Genomic DNA, 22,458 nt, shown 5'->3' with positions numbered 1-22,458 from the left:
TAGAAAATAGTTCACAACAAAGAATATACAGCCAATCAATTTATAAGCTTAGATTTGATGACCTGCAGGGCACAACATCAAGTGCTTATGTTTTCCAGAGCTTTTTCTGGAGCTGTGTGGTGGGTACTTAATAGGAAGGCAGGATACATTCTGGGTGAGTACTGAGGATGGATGTTGATAAGATGGCTGGGAAGACTGATCCACTGAGCCATTATTGTATTTTTGAATTGTGGCTTTAGTTTTATTAAATGTGCTTAGCGATTGTGTGATTGGCACATTTTAGAAAGTAGAGTAATCAAATAAATAGTTGAGGGTCTTCTAAATGCACAAAAATATAGAATTATTTGTTGACTAATTCCACTTATGTACATGTTAAGTTTATACAAATGCTATTTATTATTTAATTATATTTATTTAGAAAACACACCTATCCCTTGTGCCTGTTTCCATTGGTTATTTGTGACTTATTACCTCCACTCCAGCCAGTGAACATTGTCTGCTCCCTAGTGTGCGGAAATTCTCTGATTTGCCTAAGAATGTAACCTCGTGCTGTTCTTGGTGCCCATTGACTGAATGGCTGATGGGAACAGAAGCTCTTTTTAATCCCAAATGAAATGTTCCTTTGAGGAGATTTTCTAAAGGGGTGCTTCTTATGCAATAGGAGTGCTATCTCATTTGTGGTGTGGGTTGTGGTATGGGCCATCTCATGTGTGGTGTGTTTATTCTACATAGCTGGTGAAACATCAGTTCTGCATTGTAGCAAAAACTCAGTGGTTCCTAATTTTTAGGAGACTTGGTATCTGAGTTTGACTTTAATGGTGGATTATTTCTCTCTGAGCATTTTGTTCTACAAAGGCTGCTATTTACAGACTTCAGAAAGATTAGAAGAAGGTACAGTTGAATGGATAAGCACTCAAAAGTTAGGAAGTGTCAAAGATTGCACCTACAGGTTTATTTCTCCCTCTCATATTTGCACAGTCTTTGACTGAATGATCATTTACTGTTTCTCAAATAAAACACAACCATAAATCCACATGTGCAGCGTCTTGTAGTAATAATAATAATAATATCCAGCTCTTATATATCACTTTTCATCAGTATATCTCAAAGTGCTTTAAAAAGGAGGTCAGTATTATTAGCTCTGCTTCGCAGATGGGGAAACTAAGGCACAGGGAGGTGACGTGACATGCCCAAGGTCACCCAAGCAGGCCAGTGGCAAAACTGGGAATAGCACCTGAGCTTCTGAATCACAGTCCAGTGCAAAATACTCTTTGCCACGTGGTATGCTCTTCTGTTTATTCTAAACCAGTGGTTTTCTGGCCTCTTTTGTACCAATCAGCACATAGCTGCAGCCCATGTGACATCCTCAGGGCCATACAGGCAGTGTATATGTGTGTGTGTATGTGTATATATATGTGGGTAGCATCCACACTATATCTATATCTATTTATCTATCTGTTTAGCTAGCTAGCTAGCTATAGTGTGGATGTGGCCCACATATCACTTAGAGAGCTGCATATATGGCCCACAGTGGTAAATAGGTTGAGAACCACTGATCTAAACAGAACCTACAATAAGTCACTTGTATACAAGATATGCAGTGAAAAAAGGAAGAACGCTGAGGAAGCTCACGGCTCACTTTAAAGTGCATTTTTTACAAGATTATAGAAACCATGTGCTTAATCTATTTTATTATTTCAGAAATAGAATACGATCATGATATTAAAGACTGTGTCCTCATGCATATGCTCAGGGGTGCACGGTTATGCATGTGTGTGTGCAGTCTGCAGCAAAACTTGTAGCACAGTCCAAGCCTCTGGATCCTCAGTCCTGTAACTTCTCCCCAACTATATTGGTACTTTGTCTGGAATAAAACAGACAAAACCTACAAAGCAAAGCATCAGACTAAAGCTATGCCAAATGTACATGTCATGTATTATGCTCAGTGTTTCCGCTTGAATCAGGTACTGATGAACCTCCAAGGGAACACATTCCAGCACTGAGGCCCAACTAGTCCTAGGGTGGAATATCAGGATCTTCCTAGCCAGTCTCAACTACCATGAGGCGTGAGCAATAACTGGAATATAAGCATATCGAGGCAATATAGAAAATGACTGGTCGAGTACATTCTTGTTTAGTATGTACGTGTTTTCATTTCAAATACTCTTCAGTAGGGAAATTTACTGGGAGACAATATTGTCAAAAGGAGACTGGTCCCCAAACCATCTATTGTAAACACAGGGTACTGCCACCCTGGGATCAAAAGACAGTCAGCTCAGCTCCTCCCTCTCTTCATTACTCCTTTGATCCTTCTAGCTGGCCCAGTTCCTCCCTCTGCTCATTGTAGGCTGCTCTTCCTTACAAGCTGCCTGCCTTTCCCGAGAGGGGCTGTGTGTGTGAGAGAGAAGGTGTCACTGTATAGTTTTGTGCCTGTCATGATTCTAGGAGTTTATACTAATGAAACATATTTATTTAGCGACAACAAAACTGTGAGGAACAAATAAAAAGAGTAGAGCTGTTGATTAGTCTCAGTTTACTCATGCAATTCACTCAAAAATATTAATCATGATTTTAAAAAATTAATCACAATTAATCGCACTGTTAAACAATAGAATACCAATTGAAATCTATTAAATATTTTTGGATGTTTTCTACATTTTAAAATAAATTGATTTAGATTACAACACAGAATACGACGTGTACAGTGCTCACTTTCTATTATTTTTTATTACAAATATTTGCACTGTAAAAATAATAAACAAAAGATGTAATATTTTTCAGTTCACCTCATACAAGTACTGTAGTGCAATCTCTTTATCATGAAAGTGCAACTTACAAATGTAGGGTTTTTGTTACATGATTGCACTAAAAAACAAAACACTGTTAAACTTTAGAGCCTACAAATCCACTCAGTCCTACTTCTTGTGCAGCCAGTCACTAAAAGAAACAAATTTGTTTACATTTACGGGAGATAATGCTGCCCACTTATTAATTACAATATCACCTGAAAGTGAGAGCAGGCATTCGCATGGCACTGTTATAGCTGGCATCGCAAGATATTTACGTGCCGGATATGGTAAACATTTGTATGCCCCTTCATGCTTTGGCCATCGTTCAAGAGGATATGCTTCCATGCTGATGTTGCTCATTAAAAAAGTTATGCGGTAATTAAAATAGTAACTGAACTCCTTGGGGGAGAATTGTATGTCTCCTCCTCTGTTTTACACACATTCTGTTATATATTTCGTGTTATAGCAGTCTTGAATGATGACCCAGCACATGTTGTTTGTTTTAAGAACACTTTCACTGCAAATCTGATAAAATGCACAGAAGGTACCAATGTGAGATTTCTAAAGATAGCTACAGCACTCGACCCAAGATTTAAGAATATGAAGTGCTTTACAAAATCTGATCGGGATGGGGTGTGGAGCATGCTTTCAGAAGTCTTAAAAGAGAAACACTCTGATCTGGAAATTACAGAACCCGAGCCACCAAAAAAGAAAATCAGCCTTCTGGTGCTGGTATCTGACTCAGATAATGAAAATGAACATGCGTCGGTTCGCACTGCTTTGGATTGTTATCGAGCAGAACCCGTCATCAGCATGGACACACGTCCTCTGGAAGCAGCAAGAGTCATATGAATCCTTAGCACATCTGGCACTTAAATATCTTTCAACCCTGGCTATAACAGTGTCATGCAAAAGCCTGTTCTCACTTTCAGGTGATGTAAACAAGAAGCAGGCAGCATTATCTTCTGCAAATGTAAACAAACTTGCTTGTCTGAGCGATTAGCTGAACAAGAAGTAGGACTGATTGGACTTGTAGGATCTAAAGATTTACGTTGTTTTATTTATGAATGCAGGTCTTTTTCGTACATAATTCTACATTTGTATGTTCAATTTTAATGATAAAGGGATTGCACTACAGTCCTTGTATGAGGTGGATTGAAAAGTACTATTTCTTTTGTTTATTATTTTTACAGTGCAAATATTTGTAATAAAAATAATATAAAGTGAGCACTGTACACTTTGTAGTCTGTTGTAATTGAAATCAATATATTTGAAAATGTAGAAAATATCAAAAAATATTTAAATAAATGGTATTCTATTATTGTTGAACAGCGCGATTAATCATGCGATTAATCACGATTAATTTTTTTAATCGCTTGATGGCCCTAGAAAAGAAATAATGAATGTGTTTTGAAGAGTCATCACTCGGGGGCCTAGTCTAGAAAGCTTCTCAGGGGTTATAAATCTGAAAAGGCTTTTTTTTTTTTTGGGTATATCACCAAAACCCTCTTGAAAAAAAACAGTGAATTTGTGTGTCTAGAAGGGTAATAGGAGCCTATATAAGAAAAAGACCCAAAAATCGGGACTGTCCCTATAAAATCGGGACATCTGGTCACCCTATTAGCAGGCATTGTAACCTTGCAGGAATCTCTGCTGACTCACTGGGGCACCTTAATTGGTGTCAGTCATTAAACTCCAACCTGAATACAAGGGTTGTGGAACAACCCTGTCAAGGTTCCTCCCCCACTCTGAACTCTAGGGTGCAGATGTGGGGACCTGCATGAAAACCTCCTAAGCTTACGTTCACCAGCTTAGGTTAAAACTTCCCCAACATACAAATTAATTTTATCCTTTGTCCCTGGATCTCCACTGCCACCACCAAACTCTAACTGGGTTTACTGGGAAACGTAGTTTGGACACGTCTTTACCCCCAAAATCCTTCCAACCCTTGCTCCCCACTTCCTGGGAAAGGTTTGGTAAAAATCCTACCAATTTGCATAGGTGACCACAGACCCAAACCCTTGGATCTTCGAACAATGAAAAAGCATTCAGTTTTCTTACAAGAAGACTTTTAATAGAAGTAAAGAAATCCCCTCTGTAAAATCAGGATGGTAGATACCTTACAGGGTAATTAGATTCAAAACATAGAGAATCCCTCTAGGCAAAACCTTAAGTTACAAAAAAGACACACAGACAGGAATAGGTTTCAGAGTAACAGCCGTGTTAGTCTGTATTTGCAAAAAGAAAAGGAGTACTTGTGGCACCTTAAAGACTAACCAATTTATTTGAGAACAGTCATTCTATTCAGCACAGTTCCTTTCTCAGCCATTTAAAGAAATCATAATCTAACACATACCTAGCTAGATTACTTACTAAAAGTTCTAAGACTCCATTTCTGTTCTATCCCTGGCAAAAGCAGCAGACAGACAGACACAGACCCTTTGTTTCTGTCCCTCCTCCCAGCTTTTGAAAGTATCTTGTCTCCTCATTGGTCATTTTGGTCAGGTGCCAGTGAGGTTACCTTTAGCTTCTTAACCCTTTACAGGTGAGAGGATTTTTCCTCTGGCCAGGAGGGATTTTAAAGGGGTTTACCCTTCCCTTTATATTTATGACACGCCCCCCGAATCTCAGCTAGGGTGAAACGCTGGCTGGGATTTCTTCCTGGAGCTCTAGGAAAAACAGAGTTAATAAGACACATGCATCTCTAAATATACTACCAAGTACATAAAGACTAACAATATTTTCCACATCTCAAGGACGATTTTAACCAGTTGATTCTGGGAAACTTTCACGGGAGAGTGCATCAGCCACTTTGTTAGAAGCTCCTGAGATGTGTTGGATGTCGAAATCAAAATCTTGGAGAGCTAAACTCCACCAAAGAAGTTTTTTGTTATTTCCCATGGTGGTATGAAGCCACTGTCGTGCAGCATGGTCAGTTTGCAGGTGGAAACGCTGTCCCCAAACATATGGGCGTAGCTTTTCCAGGGCGTAGACAATGGCGTAACATTCTTTTTCACTGACTGACCAGTTGCTTTCCCTCTGAGACAGTTTTTTGCTGAGAAACACTACAGGGTGGAATTCTTGATCAGGTCCTTTCTGCATTAAAACTGCTCCCACACCACGCTCGGACGCAACTGTGGTTACTAGGAACGGTTTGTCAAAGTCTGGGGCCCTTAGTACAGGGTCAGACGTGAGTGTCGCTTTAAACTTGTTAAAGGCCTTCTGACACTTTTCGGTCCACTGAACGGCATTTGGCTGTTTCTTTTTGGTTAGGTCTGTCAGTAGGGCAGTGATTTGGCTGTATTGCGGTACAAATCGTCTGTAATAACCGGCCAAGCCTAAGAAGGATTGAACCTGTTTCTTTGACTTTGGGACAGGCCACTTTTGGATAGCATCCACTTTGGCCTGTAGGGGGCTGATAGTTCCTTGACCCACCTGGTGTCCAAGGTAAGTCACTCTGTGTAGGCCTATTTGACACTTCTTAGCCTTAACAGTTAGTCCTGCCTCCCTTATGCGCTCAAGGACTTTTTGTAGATGTTCCAGGTGGTCTGCCCAGGAATCCGAAAATATGACCACATCGTCAAGGTAGGCGACTGCATATTCTCCTAATCCTGCTAGGAGACCATCTACAAGTCTTTGGAAGGTGGCGGGTGCATTTCGCAGCCCGAAAGGGAGTACATTAAATTCATACAGCCCGGCATGTGTGGTGAAGGCTGACCTTTCCTTGGCAGATTCATCTAGCGGTACCTGCCAGTACCCCTTGGTTAAGTCCAAGGTAGAGCTGAACTTGGCCCGTCCCAGTTTCTCTAATAGTTCATTTGTGCATGGCATTGGATAGTTGTCTGGGCGAGTTACAGCATTTAGCTTACGGTAGTCCACGCAAAAACGTATTTCCCCATCTGGTTTAGGAACTAGAACCACTGGAGATGCCCATGCACTTCCAGAGGGGCGGATTACACCCATCTGTAACATATCCTGGATCTCCCGTTCTATAGCAGTTTTAGCTGGAGGAGACACCCAGTAAGGTTGGACTTTAATTGGGTGAGCATTACCTGTGTCTCCCCCCACTCAGCTGGGGTCTCAGCTCCCACTGTGCTCAGCGCTGCCCTTGCTGTCCCAGTGGGGGTAGGCAGCAAGCTCCCTGCTTTCCTCACTGCATCAGAGCCAGGGTGAGCCCCTTCTCCGATGTGCAAGGGGGCGGAGAGCATCTCTCTGTCCCATCTAACCCCAGGTGTCTGGTTACAGGCAGGCAGGTAGCCTGAGCCTAGCCGCTCCTCCTCACTGCCAGCCCGGTCATCTGCATTTTCACTGACCATTTCCCTCTCCACCGATTGGTTCCCTGGATTCAAATTCAAACCCTCTGCAGTTACCGGAGCAGGGCCTGGATCCTGTCCCAAAGAGACACAGTCGCCCCACAACAGGGTCTCGCAGCTGGTGTCCTGGAGAACCCCAACGACCAGCCAGCCCCACCCCTCCTGGGTCTACACAGGGATCTGGGCCATAGGCAGGGCGAGGGGCTTCGTCCCTGGGACCCTCGCCCAGCTCACACAGCCCCTCAGCATCTGAGGCTGCACCACCCAGGGCCTGACAACAGTTCTCTCTGTCCCAGGGTCTTGCCACCCCAGGAATGTCTCCCCAATGACCATCATCTTCCGCTCCCGCTGGGAGTCCGAGGGACCTGGCCCCAGGAGACTCCACACAGACATATAGGTTGGGGTCAGGAGTGGGAGCCAGTCCACCTCCCCACCCATCTGGCTGACGGAGTCTATGGCCTTGGGACCCAGCAAGGGAGCTAGACACCGGGGCTTTTCCGCAGGGTCCCCCGGTTCAAATCGCCAGCCTGCTCAAAGGCAGTGAGGTGGGGCATCCACAGCCCCCCCTCCTTAACCAGGGGCAGCAGTTTAGTCTCGAGGTTCCCTGCGGAACTGGCCCCCGGGGTCTATCCCCACTCGCCCCTGGGAGGTCCCCTAGGCCTCTCCGCTCCACCACCACCAGTTCATGCTGTTGCTGCTTCTGCAGCTCTTTCTCAGGCTCTTGCTGTCTCTCACAGTCCTCTTGCTCTCTCCGACTCAGCTCCAATCCCGTCCATCTCCGATCCCCGGATGGGGAACCCAATCGTGAAGACCCTCGTCTGGTCGGGGACAGGAGTCTTGGTGATGCCTGGCTACTACTCCAGCTGCTCCCAGATCCTGCTATCGCCCCATTTGGGGTCAGGAATCTGTTCCTTAGAGTGGTCATCCTCCTCCAGCTGCACGATGAACTGTGCTTTGGTGAACTTTCCAATGCTCAACCCTCTCTTTCTGCACAGGGTTACAATGTCCTTCTTAAGGAGACAGTGATAGACCATCACTCCGCTCTTCCCAAGTTGCTGTGGACTCACAGGCCTGTGTGCTCTCAGCTCCCCACGGTTTCCAGGGAGAACCCCTAGTGTGCCAGCCCTTCTCGAGGTCACCACCTCTTTGCCAGGGTCGAGCGGCAGACTCCTCCGCCCCTGGGACCACTCGCTGCAGTCCCCAGGGGAACCCTGTTACTGCAAAAGTCCTTCTCTCCCAGGGCCAAGCTGCAGGCTCCTCTGCCCCTGAGGCTGCTCACCGCAGTCCCCAGGGAGACCCCATTACTGCACAGTCCTTCTCGCTGGTCACACACTCCCAGGGGTGAACCGCCCCCCGAAACCGCTCCTCTCTGAGCCTTCAGCACGCCTGGTCCTCGTCAATCCCCCTTCGTTTTACTGCTCCCCAGTCACTTACTGCAGGAAGCGCCATCCATGGGGTGCAGTATATCCCACCTTTGCCACCATGTCAAGGTTCCTCCCCCACTCTGAACTCTAGGGTACAGATGTGGGGACCTGCATGAAAACCTCCTAAGTTTACTTTCACCAGCTTAGGTTAAAACTTCCCCAACGTACAAATTAATTTTATCCTTTGTCCCTGGATCTCCACTGCCACCACCAAACTCTAACTGGGTTTACTGGGAAACGTAGTTTGGACACATCTTTCCCCCCAAAATCCTCCCAACCCTTGCACCCCACTTCCTGGGAAAGATTTGGTAAAAATCTTCACCAATTTGCATAGGTGACCACAGACCCAAACCCTTGGATCTTTGAACAATGAAAAAGCATTCAGTTTTCTTACAAGAAGACTTTTAATAGAAGTAAAGAAATCCCTTCTGTAAAATCAGGGTGGTAGATACCTTACAGGGTAATTAGATTCAAAACATAGAGAATCCCTCTAGGCAAAACCTTAAGTTACAAAAAAGACACACAGACAGGAATAGTCATTCTATTCAGCACGGTTCCTTTCTCAGCCATTTAAAGAAGTCACAATCTAGCACATACCTAGCTAGATTACTTACTAAAAGTTCTAAGACTCCATTCCTGTTCTATCCCTGGCAAAAGCAGCAGACAGACAGACACAGACCCTTTGTTTCTCTCCCTCCTCCCAACTTTTGAAAGTATCTTGTCTCCTCATTGGTCATTTTGGTCAGGTGCCAGCGAGGTTACCTTTAGCTTCTTAACCCTTTACAGGTGAGAGGATTTTTCCTCTGGCCAGGAGGGATTTTAAAGGGGTTTACCCTTCCCTTTATATTTATGACAAGCCCTCTAGAGAGGGAGGTGAAATCTGGGACAGAGGGGACCTAAAGTAAGAACCTAGGGCAGTCAAGATTTGAGAGAAAGTTTATTCTGGAGTTAACTGTGTTTGTTAGTTTTGAAGCCAAATTCCAGTTATACAAACTGCAGCCTTTTGTTGGGGTGACTCCGTCAACGTACAGGCATATATGAATATTTGCAGTCTAATTGAATTTCTTATTTCAGCTATATTATAAATATTCAATGACACATGGAATGTTAGCAATTTGCAAGCTATAAAGTTCTTTGGGGAGGCTAGTATTGTCTACCAAAATGACAGAAGTCCAAAAAATCCTCCTAGCTCTTTAGTGTTAAATACATTAAATTCCAAATATGCAATTGAAACCATTTAATAAGGGGTGTGGGCATAAAACCTAATTCATACTGAAGAATCTCTTTTTCAGATATTTCTCCCTGTACTGTAGTTCTTGTTTCAGCATATTCTTCTTTTTCCTTTCTCCGTAACTGCCATGGAGATATTACTCCTAAAGATCCGTAGCGGAAGTTTTGGAATAGTGGTTTTATATAGATAATATGGAAGTTAAACATTCTTACTTTAATCTATTTGTATTCCCTGGCTTAGGCATGTTGGGGGTCTGCACCCCAATGCATTAGTATACCTAGTCTGTTTTCCTGGGTGGAGAATAATCTGTTATGATAACTCTTGTTCATTTTGCCTTTTTATGGGAGCTAAAAAACCCTATATTATACCCATCAGTTATTTTCTGTTTCTAGTAAGCTGGTCACAAAGGTGCCTGAAATGTGAAATACATAGGGGGCAAGGGGAGCAATCAATAAAGCAAAAAAAGTATGCTGAGCTGCTGAACATACTGGAAAACATAAACAAAGACCCGTTATGCATTCTGGCATTAGCAGCCGGCAGTCTTGCATGGAGAAGCAATAATATCAGAAAAGAGAGCAGCTACATAAATGGTTTGGAAAACTGTCATTCTTTACTAAGAAATACTGTGCTTAATTAATTCTTGCTCCTGGGAGGTCAACCTGGAGCACTCATTATGGTCTTAATTGGTGGTATAAATCCTGAGGTGGGGTGGGGGGAGAAAAATCAGTAGCTAACAGTGTATGGCCTTTTGGTAAGTGTTAGCCCGTTGTATTACCATCTCAAATAGTGACAGTTTATGTTTTTAGTGGGTTATAGGTCTGGTCCTACCCAAATTAGGTTAGAGGGCATTAAATTGTGCAAAAAAAATTTGCAATAATTCATCCCTGTGTTTTGCATCACACAGTGTGAAGCAACCCTATACATGCCAACTCAGAAAAATGTGTTTCTGTGATATCCTGTTACTCATATTCAATTATGTTCATTACACTTCCCATCTGGAGTTTCCTACCAGAACAAAAATCATTTTACAGACATTACTGAAAGGAAGTTAACGGTAATTTTTTTAATTGTATACTTTTCATTTCCATTTTTTAATTGAAGAAACCAGATGGAAATGCACCCAGACTGGTGATATTATTGAAGAGCAGAAGCAGAAAATTCCAAACACATTGGTTTAAGGTGATGATTGTTCTGTCAGTAGGCTTTGTGGCATGTTTACTAATAGGATCAGAAGTTCTATTTAAATCTCAGTTGGCAAGGGGCGGGGGGGAATAAGAATAGTCTTACAGATGCTTTAACTTATGACAACCAACCTTAGTCTACATTTGACGAGGCAGGAGTGAAACCCCAAACTTCATGTGTGATGCCATTCATTTTCATTCTCTGTTAGTAGTTGTCCTTTTGCCAGCTGGCAAATAGAAAAGTCTATTTCTAGCTCATTGTAAAAATGATTCATATTCTGGGTTTTGACTATTCTAGAGCATATCATTTGCATCACCTTTGGAGAGCTGAGGCATCACACCAAGCGTACAAGTATGCTCCATCGGCCAGGATGTTGAACTGGTATTCAGAAAAGCTGGGTTTTGTTCCCAGCTCTCTTATTGACTTGCTGTGTGACCACGGGCAAGGCACTTATAGGTGGTCTGCAAAAAGAATTCTTAATGGGTTCTTTTTTCCCCCCTCTTTGACGTTTAATGAAGGCCTAGCGAAGGATTTTTTTTAAAAAAGACATTTTCCCCACCTTTAGAAATGTTACGAACATCAAATCTGGCCTTTTCTGATTTTGGTGGAGTACTCTTTGAGGTTGCAGATGTGTACTGTGAGTTTACACCTTAATTCAGTTTCTCCCAAGAGCACATTAGGCATTTGATATTAAATAGGTTTCGTCTCAACAAAATGCGGAGCGGTAAACAGTCTGACTAAAAATCCATCTCCCCTTCCCTCAGGGATCAACTTTCAGTCCCTTGTTGCTTGTGACAATTTCAATATCTATCCAGTCACTTTAGAGGGCCAGATCTTTAACTTGTTTAAATTCCCACAGCTCTATAGGAGTTATGACAACTAACACAAGTTGAAGATCTGGTCCAGAGTCTTTCAGGGCGGACAAGACCAGAATTTCTTGTGGTTAAATATATATATTTAACCAAAACCTTCCAGTCCTTTGTATACCATATAGGAGGGAAAAGGGCATTAGCCCAATTTCTTTCCTTCATGGATCCTGTAACCTCCCATGTCTCCCTTTTTCCATCTGTAAAATGGAGCTAATATTTACTTACGTTTGTAAAGTGCAATGAACTCTACAGATGAAAAGTTCTGATTAAGTACCAAGTATTGTTATAAAAGTGTGAAAAAAACAATTGCCATTAAGCTCAAGAATAAATGGCAATATATGTACAGAGTGGGCTGGACAAGGTGAAATGAAAAGGAAGGTGGGGAGTTATGCTGAAAATCACTGTGGAAAATAGCGAGCCACTTTTTGCCACAGTCTGACATTGAAACTACGCACGCAACCATTGTTCTGTCAGGTGGTTGGCTATTGCCAAAGCTATGTGCACGTGCTGCATTCTTTGAAAAGAGTCCACTATCTTGCATGGACATGTGTCTCCTGTGCCTCTCTTTGGCAAAATACATTGTCCTGCTCTATTATTGTACCTGGCTCTGGGGTCAAGGTCGGGGGGGGGGGGAACACAGGGGGAGGAGGAGCTTTTTGTCGTTTATGCGGGCACTGGGCCACAGAAGCTTTTGACTTGCTGTCACTGATCCAGCGGATTGGTGCTAAACCCCAGCTTTTGTAGTCTTTTGGAGGAACCTCCCGTGTGCCAGACTCCTAAGGAGTCTCACTCTTCTTTCAGGGTACGCTACTGAGCTACGGGGCGTCAGCACTGTGAGCTCTGCCCAGTGAATCCAACTGAGGTAGACTCATGGTAGAGTTGTACATTCTTCAGTGACTAATGCATTCCAGCCAGTATTTGCAGTGACACCTCAAATAGTGTTTTCAAAATCAAGTAGGATTTATTAGTCAACTGGAACACAGCATTGAAGTCCTTAGGTTAGCACAGAGAAATGAGGATTAAAGCACTGTCCATTCTAGTCACACCAAGCTGCAGTGAACTCCATTTTCAGGCTAGCGTGCCCCCACGCTCAGACTCTGTCTCTTTGATTTCCTTCCTTAGTCAGTTCCCAGGTGAGAGAGCCCCCACTCTCAGTCCTTTGTTCTCAAGCTGGGGTCTCTGCTCAGCTTCCCTGCTGAGAGTGTTGATGCATGAGTCCTTGGTTTGCATTGTCTGTCTGGACCCGTTGTTGATCTGGGTCAGTTTCAACCAGTTTCTTAACAACTCTATTTGTTTCACCCGTACAATGAAGTGACACATACACCTATGTCTCCTGTGTTGCCCCAGGAGTGTTGTTAACCCTTTTGCTCTATTGGGTAGCAAACGCAAAGCGTAGCAGGAAACTCAGACACACATCGGATTCATAAAAATATTACAAAAAATTCCACTTTGTCACACTTGTGCTTTTGCCCCGTTCACCATATGACTGAGGCAGATCATCTCACATTCTGGCTGCCCTGAGTTGCCTTTAGTTGCAATTTTTTAAAAGAAATCTCCAGTTTGCACAGGGTGGTAGATAATGCAAGCATCTTGGAAAAGAAATACCTTCTCACACTTTTAACTAAGAATGCCCTCATTTCAGTCTTCTGTGATTGTACTACCTTTTGGGGTTTTAATTACTCGTGGTGTCAGACTGTTCAAACATACATGTTTTGTGTACAACCATTTTTCATTGTATCTTCTGATATATGCTACACCTAACTCAATGGCGTGTTTCATGGGGCAGCAGCATGGCCCAATATTAAAGTACAGTTTTACTCTGAAAAATGACTGGGTAAGACTGCTGTTATGGAGTTCCATGTTCATCAATGACTTTAGGATCAAATGTGCATGGCTTACAACTAAAGGTTGCTTTCTCTTAACTGCCAGCCTTGCAAACTCAACCTGGAATGTGAGACTCAAGCTGGATTCTTTTTTCCTCAAACATCATCACAAGTACTCGAGATTTTTTCAAGCCAAATTCAGCTCTCACTGATGCCTGTTTAGGCCCCTTTACTATGCTAACAGAATGAGTTTGCACAGGTGTAACTAACTGCAACATAACAATTCTGATGTGGAATTCTGACATCACAGAATTCAGCTCTTTCTTATCTTAGTGGTGTAAATTCTGTACGGTTAACAAGATTAAAAGTTTATTTTAGTAATTAAAGAAAGAAGATACAACTGAGAAAGGCGTTGTATTCCCTATGGTCCAGTTTAAAAACAGAGCCACACGTTAATAAGGTCTAGGGCTCAGCATTTTTTCTGGTACAAAAACCAGCGAATCTGAATTTAGAAATGGCTTAATAAATGGGGTTGTAGAAAAGCCTGTCCTACTCCATTTTTATTTTCCTTTTACTAATATCCTAGGAAGACGCTTGATTTAGAAGCTCATTTTAAAGTCCATTCTTTGGTGCACCTGTAGAGCCGCTAAATTCATAGTGACTGTATTTGTGGGGAATCACCGTTAATTCAAATGAGCTGAGCAACTTCTGAAGTGTGAGTTTGTACCTAGTCTTTCTCAGTTGCTTACCACTTCAGCCACTTGTAAGTCAGTTTTTCAACCTGTAAGCTATTTGCTGCTGTAAATGAGACTTGACATACAGTAGGGTAGCAGAACATGTTTAGTAAAACTTCTGGATCAGGTAATCCTCCTCCTCCTCAGACAAAAAGTGTGTGTAACATTTGGCTTTAAATCATGTGACTTGGGAAAATAATCTGTTTGTGAAGAGAGAGAGAGCTCTGTTGCATTGTGTGGACTCATCCAACATTTTATTGGTGTTATATCAGGATAACCATCCCATAGGATTTTATGAGTTTATAATTCCTCTAAGAATTGAGTAAGAGCATGTTGAACTTAACATTATCAAAGGTTTCGTATACACAATGACTTCCTTTGTATCCAGCTGTAATTCTGAAGTCCTTTATGTCACTGGTTATTAAATCGGTTCAGATGTTCTTTAAGCAGCCTAGCCCTGTACTAAACTCTTTCATGTTTGACATAGTAATAGACAAGTACTACAAAAGTAAATAGCATCTAGAGTTGGGGTGGGGTTCATCTGGCATTGTGTTAAAGTTACATAGATTACTTTGGCTTTAGTAACAGGCTTTATTTGCTCCTCTGTACATGTGGTTTCACGTACCACACTCTACTTTCAACAGAGCAGATAAAGTATCAACACAATTAAAAGTGAAAAATAATCTGTCTACTTTGCCAGTGGTGAATGTTCAGGAAACACACACTGATACAATAGGTTTTGAATAATTTATGCCCAACCCTTTTTTTCCCTTGCAATCTGTAAATGAGGACACCTAATGCAGCATGGCCAGCATGATACTCTATCCATCACCCATTAAGATAACAAGATTGTGGTGGAGGGGAAAAAGAGAAGGTATGCTTTAGACTGCTATATTTCTGGAGCACAGAAAGGGTAAAAATTTTAAAATGAGATGTTTATCCTGTACTCTTTGTGTAAGAGAGTTGTTAAGAGACTCTTTGAAAATTGAAATGCTCAATTAATTCCAAGTCTGTGGGACTCCTGTATACTTTTCATTTTTCATCACTAAACTAAAAACACAGGTTTTGTGTTCCTTTCCCAAGATGTGGGCATAAAGCACATTAGAACAATACATTGCACCTTGATGTGTCTTTAGCAGCTTCCCTGACTCTTATGCAAGTGTGCTACAGATGCTATTGGAAACAAAGAGAAGTTGTGTGTTGCAGAATGTTTTTCTCCATGGAATTAACATATTAAATTTACAAAGATAATATCATTTCTGCTTATTTTTTGTGCAGAGGTCTCTGTTCTCCCCATCACAGGGGATGTATGCAGTATTATAATGCCCATTAACAATAATGGAAACTGTTCATGTAAATGCCCCATGCCTCACAGACACAACAGATTCCTAGCAATGATATTCAATACTAATAAAACAAAACATGAATTATGTTAAGTCAGCTTCTAACTCTGTTTTTTGTTCACTTCTAATAAGTGATTCACAGCCTGGCTGATGAGTATTAATTATGAACTCTAGTGGGTGAAAATGCCCTGTCTTTGCTCTTTATTAAATACTGTATATGACAAAGCTGAATGGGTTGAAGAGGTTTTATTATGGGGGTAAACTGATTGGGTTTGCAAGCCAAAGTGAAAGTCTCAGTCTGCTCAAAGGCTGTGAATTTCCAGAAAACGTAACCCAACACCTGCCATTGTTTTCGCTGGTGCACAAGGGGCAAAAAATGGAAGCAGGTCCAGCGTTCCATGAAATCAGTGCTAAAAAGCGTCAGCTTTCCACCAGAATCTCTCCCCAGCAAAGAAGAGCATCCTAGGAGGTGTAGGGCCTACGAACATGTCAAGACAGGCAAGACTTGCCCCTTACTGATAGCTGGGTGTACTTGCCAAAAGCAGCAAAAAGGATCATGGTATGTTATAGCTAGCCCAGCATTTGGAATCCAGCCCTCAGGTGGTGAAAACACCTCCAGATTTATATAAAGGAATGGTTCTGGCTATAACTGAGCACTGGGCCTTAACAAATATGCACTGTCTATGTGAGAATATTTCTCTGCACCATGTTACCTCTGGTGATCAGATACTATGGTGACTTGCTATAAATACCTGGAATTCAATAGAGAGACAAGAACCAATCCCCCATCCCCACCTCCAAACTCTTCTGCTGTGCACTACAAAATGGGAGAGGTGGGAAAACACGGAACCCCTGAGACAGTGTATCAAGTCCTCAGCTATGCAGTAGAGCAAGGAATAAACATTAAATGAGCAAGGGGAGGTCTAATAGTCAAGGTCAAGCCTTCCAGATACCATGTGTTGAGGTGAGCTGTAGAATCCAAGATAGTCTGGGTGCTCATGGCCTAGATTTAATTGTTGCATCTTGAATTTATCACTTAATATAAGTAAATATCTAAATGAAATGACGTCCCTCTTTGTAGGGGAAGAAGAGGAGATAGGGAAAGTGTAGCTGCCATTCAGGAAACAAAATAAAAGTAGAATCTTCCCACCTGGGTAATTAAGAAGTGTTTTTGACACTTAGGATCAACAGCTAGTTGGTAAAACAAGAGCTATGGGTGAGATTCTGCAACCACTGAGTGAAGCTATATCACTCTGGGGAGGGTGTGTAGAATGGAGAAGGTGATTGGCATCATTTTCAGACTTTCCTGGAAGCAAGTGTTGAAGAGATATTGTAGAGGATGAATCCTCCACCATGCTGTATGTGCCAGGCCAAGAACACACTGGAGAGCTACAGTATTTTCCAAAGGGCACATAAAAAGGGAATGCAGATGTCTTGATAGTCACATAAGCATATAATTTGCATAAGGTACATTTTCTTTGCTAGAAAGCAGCACCAGGTGAGACCATTGACCATCCTGTTACATACTGATGTCACAAAGCTGAGTCATATGAATTTGAACGGTTAATAGATGATGGACTAATTAGATACAGAACTAGTTTAGTAAAATTGATGACCTACTTGAGACAAAGTTATTCTGAGAGTTGGATGTGATTTTTACCAGGAACATTGAATATTTACAGTGCTGGTGAAAACAGCTTTCCAAATGAAAGTGTTCACAAGCAGTGAAGAAACAGAAGTGCATCTAATCAAAAATGCATATCGAGGGTGAAATTCTGATCAAAGTGGAAACAATAAGAGTTTTATTACGGATTTCAGTGGGGCCAAGGTTTGACCCCAGTTGGCTGAAAACAGACCATACGGGTAACTAAACAGCAAAGATTAGATCTGTTTGCCATAAATATGGAGGCCATCACTTAAAAGTGACAAAATATCCCACACAGTGGGACGACGCATTATAAATGGAATAAAAGTACTCCTGTTGGAAAGGGTATGTCACTTTCAAGAAATACTTCAGGAAATTCCATATGCAAACTGTATTTGGTGTCCAAATATTTAAACTAGTTCACCGTAGGACCTCCCAAAACACTGTGGGCTCAATTCTGCCTGTATTCGTACCCAAAAACTTGTGGCTGCAAAATCAGAGGCCTACTTGAAGTAGCTTTCAAAATCAGGTTACAAAAATGTAATTTCTGATGGCCAGTTTATAATTAGGAAAACTTCTTTTATCAAAGTAGCAGTACTATTGTGGAATTTACCAAGAAAGCAAGCAAAATAACATACTGGTTGTCTGGACATCTTTGTCAGTGCCTGTTGAGAGGAAATTCTAAAAACCAAATATTTTCAAATGCAATTTTTTGAGCTTTTTAAATAAATCAGTTTGCACAAACATTTGTAAAAATGGTATTGCTTTATTGCCTTACAGAACAGTATTAGCACGTGGATGATATTCCTCAACAGCATTTCAATAAGTTAATTTTGGGTCAGGACCAGTGTGATAAATTTCAAAATATCCAGTCTATGAAAGCTAAGAGGTCTGGTTTTTTTCTGCATTTTTGTGCTAAATTCAGAATAAATAGGAAACATGACCTTAAAGAATTTGTACAGAGTATTTTCTTAAGAAATTTTGCAGTTAATCTTCTCTTACACAGAATTTGTCCCATGAAAGAAACTCGTGTTGTGGGAGAGTTGTATTTTGTTTGTTTGGGGTTTTTTTAACCTAAATACCAATTTTTTCTTTAAGCTTTCTCCAATATTACTAATGGATACATGAACTTATGGATGCTCGTGGTGTGTTTCTCCCTTCTGGAGTTGAATCTCCGTGTTCTGTTTCGCTGTAAGGTTACAATCTCTCTGCTAAGGAGTGAGAGAACGTTTCTGCTAGGCCACCAGATCTAAGCAACCCTTTTAACCTGGGATTTTATTACAATCCATCAGGGAGGAAAAAGAGAAGGCAATCAGAACAAGTGACCTGTTAATGGGTGTCAAGTGGGTATAATGACCCATGTACTGCTGATATATTTTGGGTTTTGTTTCCTCTGTTGTCAGGGTTGGGGTGATTTTGTTGGTTGTTTTAATTCCAGCAGTACCCACAATGTACCAGATGCTATCTAGTTGCTGCCCCCAAAGAACTTGCAATTTAAGGAAGAACTGACAGTCTTTTGGGGGTTTTTTTCGTGGCATCTTGCAATGTTGATTACTGTTTTGTTAAATTATTCTAGTATCTCATTCCTTCTGAGGGGACGGGAGATTCAGGGGCAGCATTGGAGACTTCTTGTGGTGTTTGTTCATTCAGGGCAACTTGCTGCTTGGTTTGTATGATGGATGTAAGCAATACAGTTCCCTTAGTAGCTAAGATGAAATTTCACCAGAGATTCAATTTACATTCATAATGTCCTAGAGTCGGGGGAAATGTTGACTGCCACTGAGCTATGAACAGGTCATGTGGCACAATAGAAGCTGAAAATGTTAAATGTACATCTTGGGGAAACAGGACAGGTAGCTCAGTGCTGCACATGCCAGCTGTGAACTGATTTGTAGTGATAGTCCGCTGCGTTCATCATTTCTGCATTTGGAAGTTGGTAAATACCCTCTGTACTTGGGCAAGTCACTTAATCTCCCCATACAAGTGACTGTTGCTCTGCTTAGTGTTGCAATGCCTAACTGACTTGGGCTCCAAAGTGCCTAAGTCACTCTTGAAAAGGAGACGTAGGTTAGTTAGGCATTGCAACGCTGAGCAACGCAACATCTAAATGACTTAAAAATCTGGGTCTTCAGTCTACCCAGCACATAGGCAAAACTGAGAATAATAGTTCCCTCCATCAGCAGGCTATGATGAGGATCAAATGCATGAATAATTGTGAGGTGTTCAGATACTACTATATGGAAGGCTGTCTAAGTACCTAAATAATAGAGTTAGGTTGTAAATATAATTATTGTACAGTCATTAAGCTAAGGGACACATGTTTTCCCTTAGCAAATAAATAAAACAGACAGACATGTTTGTACTATTTTTCTCTTGAAACGTTTCAAGCAATAGGTGTAACTCATAGCATGAACACCCAGTGTTGACTTCAGTACACCCGTAATGGGGGTCTCAATAGTTCGGAAATTTTTTCTTTGGCTTTTGTGATGTTGGATAACTTAAAGAAACAAAATTTTTCTACCACTTGACCGTACTGACAAACGTCTGCTAAATTCAGTCAAAAGAACTAGCCCCAAAGGAGGCTTTGATTCCACAAGGGCCCAAGAAATATTGCACAAGGGGCATGATGAAGAAAACACTCTTCAATTCTTCGGACTGAATGAGAGATTTTCATAGCATTGATATAAAAAAAGCTCTGGCGGTGCAAGGGATTCATGATTAGCCTTCATCTGCATCCTTCTCCATGGTGATACTACTTGGAAGTCATGGCTAGCTGTTAAGAAGCTAAAAGGCTATAAAATTATCTACTTACATATCTATAAAATTGCTATTAAGAAACCCTTTCATACAGTCTATAATGACTGCATCTTGGGACAAATGAATTATGGATGCAGAACTATTATTATATCCCTTGTCAGCAAACATTGTGTTGCTCTATAGGGTGTACACCTGTGGTTTGTTGAACACATTTTCATAACCTCTAAAACCCCTCTAGATATTGAATCGGCAAGTATTCCTACACAGTAGAGTGGTGTTGACTGAGATTTGATCCTGCTGGATGGTGAAACACTGTTGAAAATTTAAGTAGTAATATGAAACTTTCTAATAGAGCTCAGTTACAGAACTACTTTTGCTGAATATCTGTGGGCTGATCTGTAAAAATTCTTAGGGCACTGTGTCTTGTTTTGTTTTTTGTTGTTGTTGTTTTGTTTTTAAGGTTGGCCAATATTTTCTCACCCAATGTACACACAATTTCCATTAACTCCCTGACTCTCATTTCTCTCATTCCTCTGTGAACTAACTCTCTTTCTCTTGATATAGATAGTGGACTTATATTTTTGGGAAGGTGTTCAGGTTCATAAATCAATAATGACCCTGATGCTGGAAATCTTCCATGTGTGGAAGTCTGGCTAATTTCAGTGGGGATTTTGAGTACTCTCAAGATTTGGCCCACTGTACAGTTATTTCACCTCTAACCACAAAATAAAAATAGAAATCCTTCCAAAAACAAATGGAGAAGGGATAATTGAGGCTGGAAGAAAGTGTGCCAAACTGGGTTAGGGAGTTGGATTTTAAAGTGAATCAGTCAGGAGGGAACAGTGTTTACAGTGTTGATAACTAAATCCATAAACCCAAGCTCACATGTTTTATTTTAGCCTGGATGTTATAACATAACCTAACAGTGGTTCTCAGACTTTTGTACTGGTGAACCCTTTCACATAGCAAGCCTCTGAGTGTGACACCCCCCCGCCTTATAAATTAAAAACACTTTTTTATATATTTAATATATTTATATATTATAAATGCTGGAGGTGAAGCTGGGTTTGGGGTGGAGGCTGGCAGCTCATGACCCCCCCCCCCCATAATAACCTTGCGACCCCCTGTGGGGTCCTGACCCCCAGTTTGAGAACCCCTGACCTCGAGCCTCATTTTCTGAATGCTTCTACTTACCTCAGTCTTCTTTACCCTGACAGTAAAATAGTTTCCTTTATTTTTGATGAAAAGATACTCTTCATGTTGCAAGAAAACAATATTCAACTTTTAATATTTATAAGGGCAGTAAGATTATCATAATCTTGCCATAATGTTGCATTCATATTATTAACTTAAAAGAATAGGAGACTGGCTATGATTTATGTGTGAAGCCCAGGGATTTTATTTCATTATTTTTTCTGCTTAATTGCAGGGTTTTTTCCGCAGAAGCATTCAGAAGAACATGGTTTACACGTGTCACAGAGACAAAAACTGCGTTATTAATAAAGTCACCAGAAATCGCTGCCAATACTGCAGACTACAGAAGTGCTTTGAAGTGGGAATGTCCAAAGAATGTAAGTGGTTTCTAGAAACAGTTCTTCTCCTTTGTGTGACCCCGTATGTATGGAGATCACGTGGGAAATAATAATATATTGTCATATAATTAAAGAAGTGTATCATAATGCATATGCACAAAGGCGACAGAATTTCAGTTTCACAGGCAACCTTAAATCTGGCATTTCTTAACTTCCAAGGGCTTGACCTTGCAACCTAAATAACGCTGTTTTAATGTGGGGTTATTTAGGTAACATACCAGATGTGCAATATGGGCAGGCAAATGTAGATGTGAAAACATTAAAGGGACACTTTCAACTTTTGTTTTTTGTAATTAGTTCATTTTTGATAAGGTATTCCTTTTAGTAGTAATGTCCTAAACTTAAAACAAAATCCTTCAAACAGATTCCCTGTTTTAAAAAAAAAATATTGTGTGTGTCAGTTTCAGGGTGCTGCACCTGTATCCTCCCCTCTGTGGTCCACTCCAGGAGTTCCCAGTCTCCAGCAGTCCCACTACCTTCTGACCAGGGCTTTTAAGGCTGCACAGCTGTCTGCCTTACACTGTGATATCCCCAGCTAGCCAGTCTGCCTAACAGCCAGCACCTGGGCTTTGCTTCTACTCTGGGGGCTATGATCAGTGTCTTGACAGCAGTTATAAGTCACCACACCTCTCTTTCTAAGCAAGCACCTTTATTCTGAAGGTAAAAGCATTACAGAGAAAACACATACAACCAATAAAAAGAACCTACTACACAGATGCTTATCAGAGGTCACCCACAACTCCAAGAAGGGCAGTG

General features: G+C 41.4%; 1 protein-coding gene across 4 annotated transcripts in view; it reads left to right on the top strand.

The window, feature by feature from the left end:
• RARB (retinoic acid receptor beta) overlaps positions 1-22,458 on the top strand; it is a 526,846-nt gene that overhangs the window by 422,950 nt on the left and 81,438 nt on the right. For all 4 annotated transcript variants that reach the window (XM_048838584.2, XM_048838585.2, XM_048838583.2 and 1 more), the window contains one exon: positions 21,540-21,681. In XM_048838584.2, the coding sequence (XP_048694541.1) occupies positions 21,540-21,681 (142 nt within the window). The remainder of the gene's footprint in view (positions 1-21,539; positions 21,682-22,458) is intronic.

This window comes from Caretta caretta, chromosome 2 (assembly GCF_965140235.1).
Source record: "Caretta caretta isolate rCarCar2 chromosome 2, rCarCar1.hap1, whole genome shotgun sequence".
NCBI classification, from domain to species: Eukaryota; Metazoa; Chordata; order Testudines; family Cheloniidae; genus Caretta; species Caretta caretta.
Note: the sequence above shows the minus strand (reverse complement) of the source record. Positions and strands in the feature narration are given on the sequence as shown.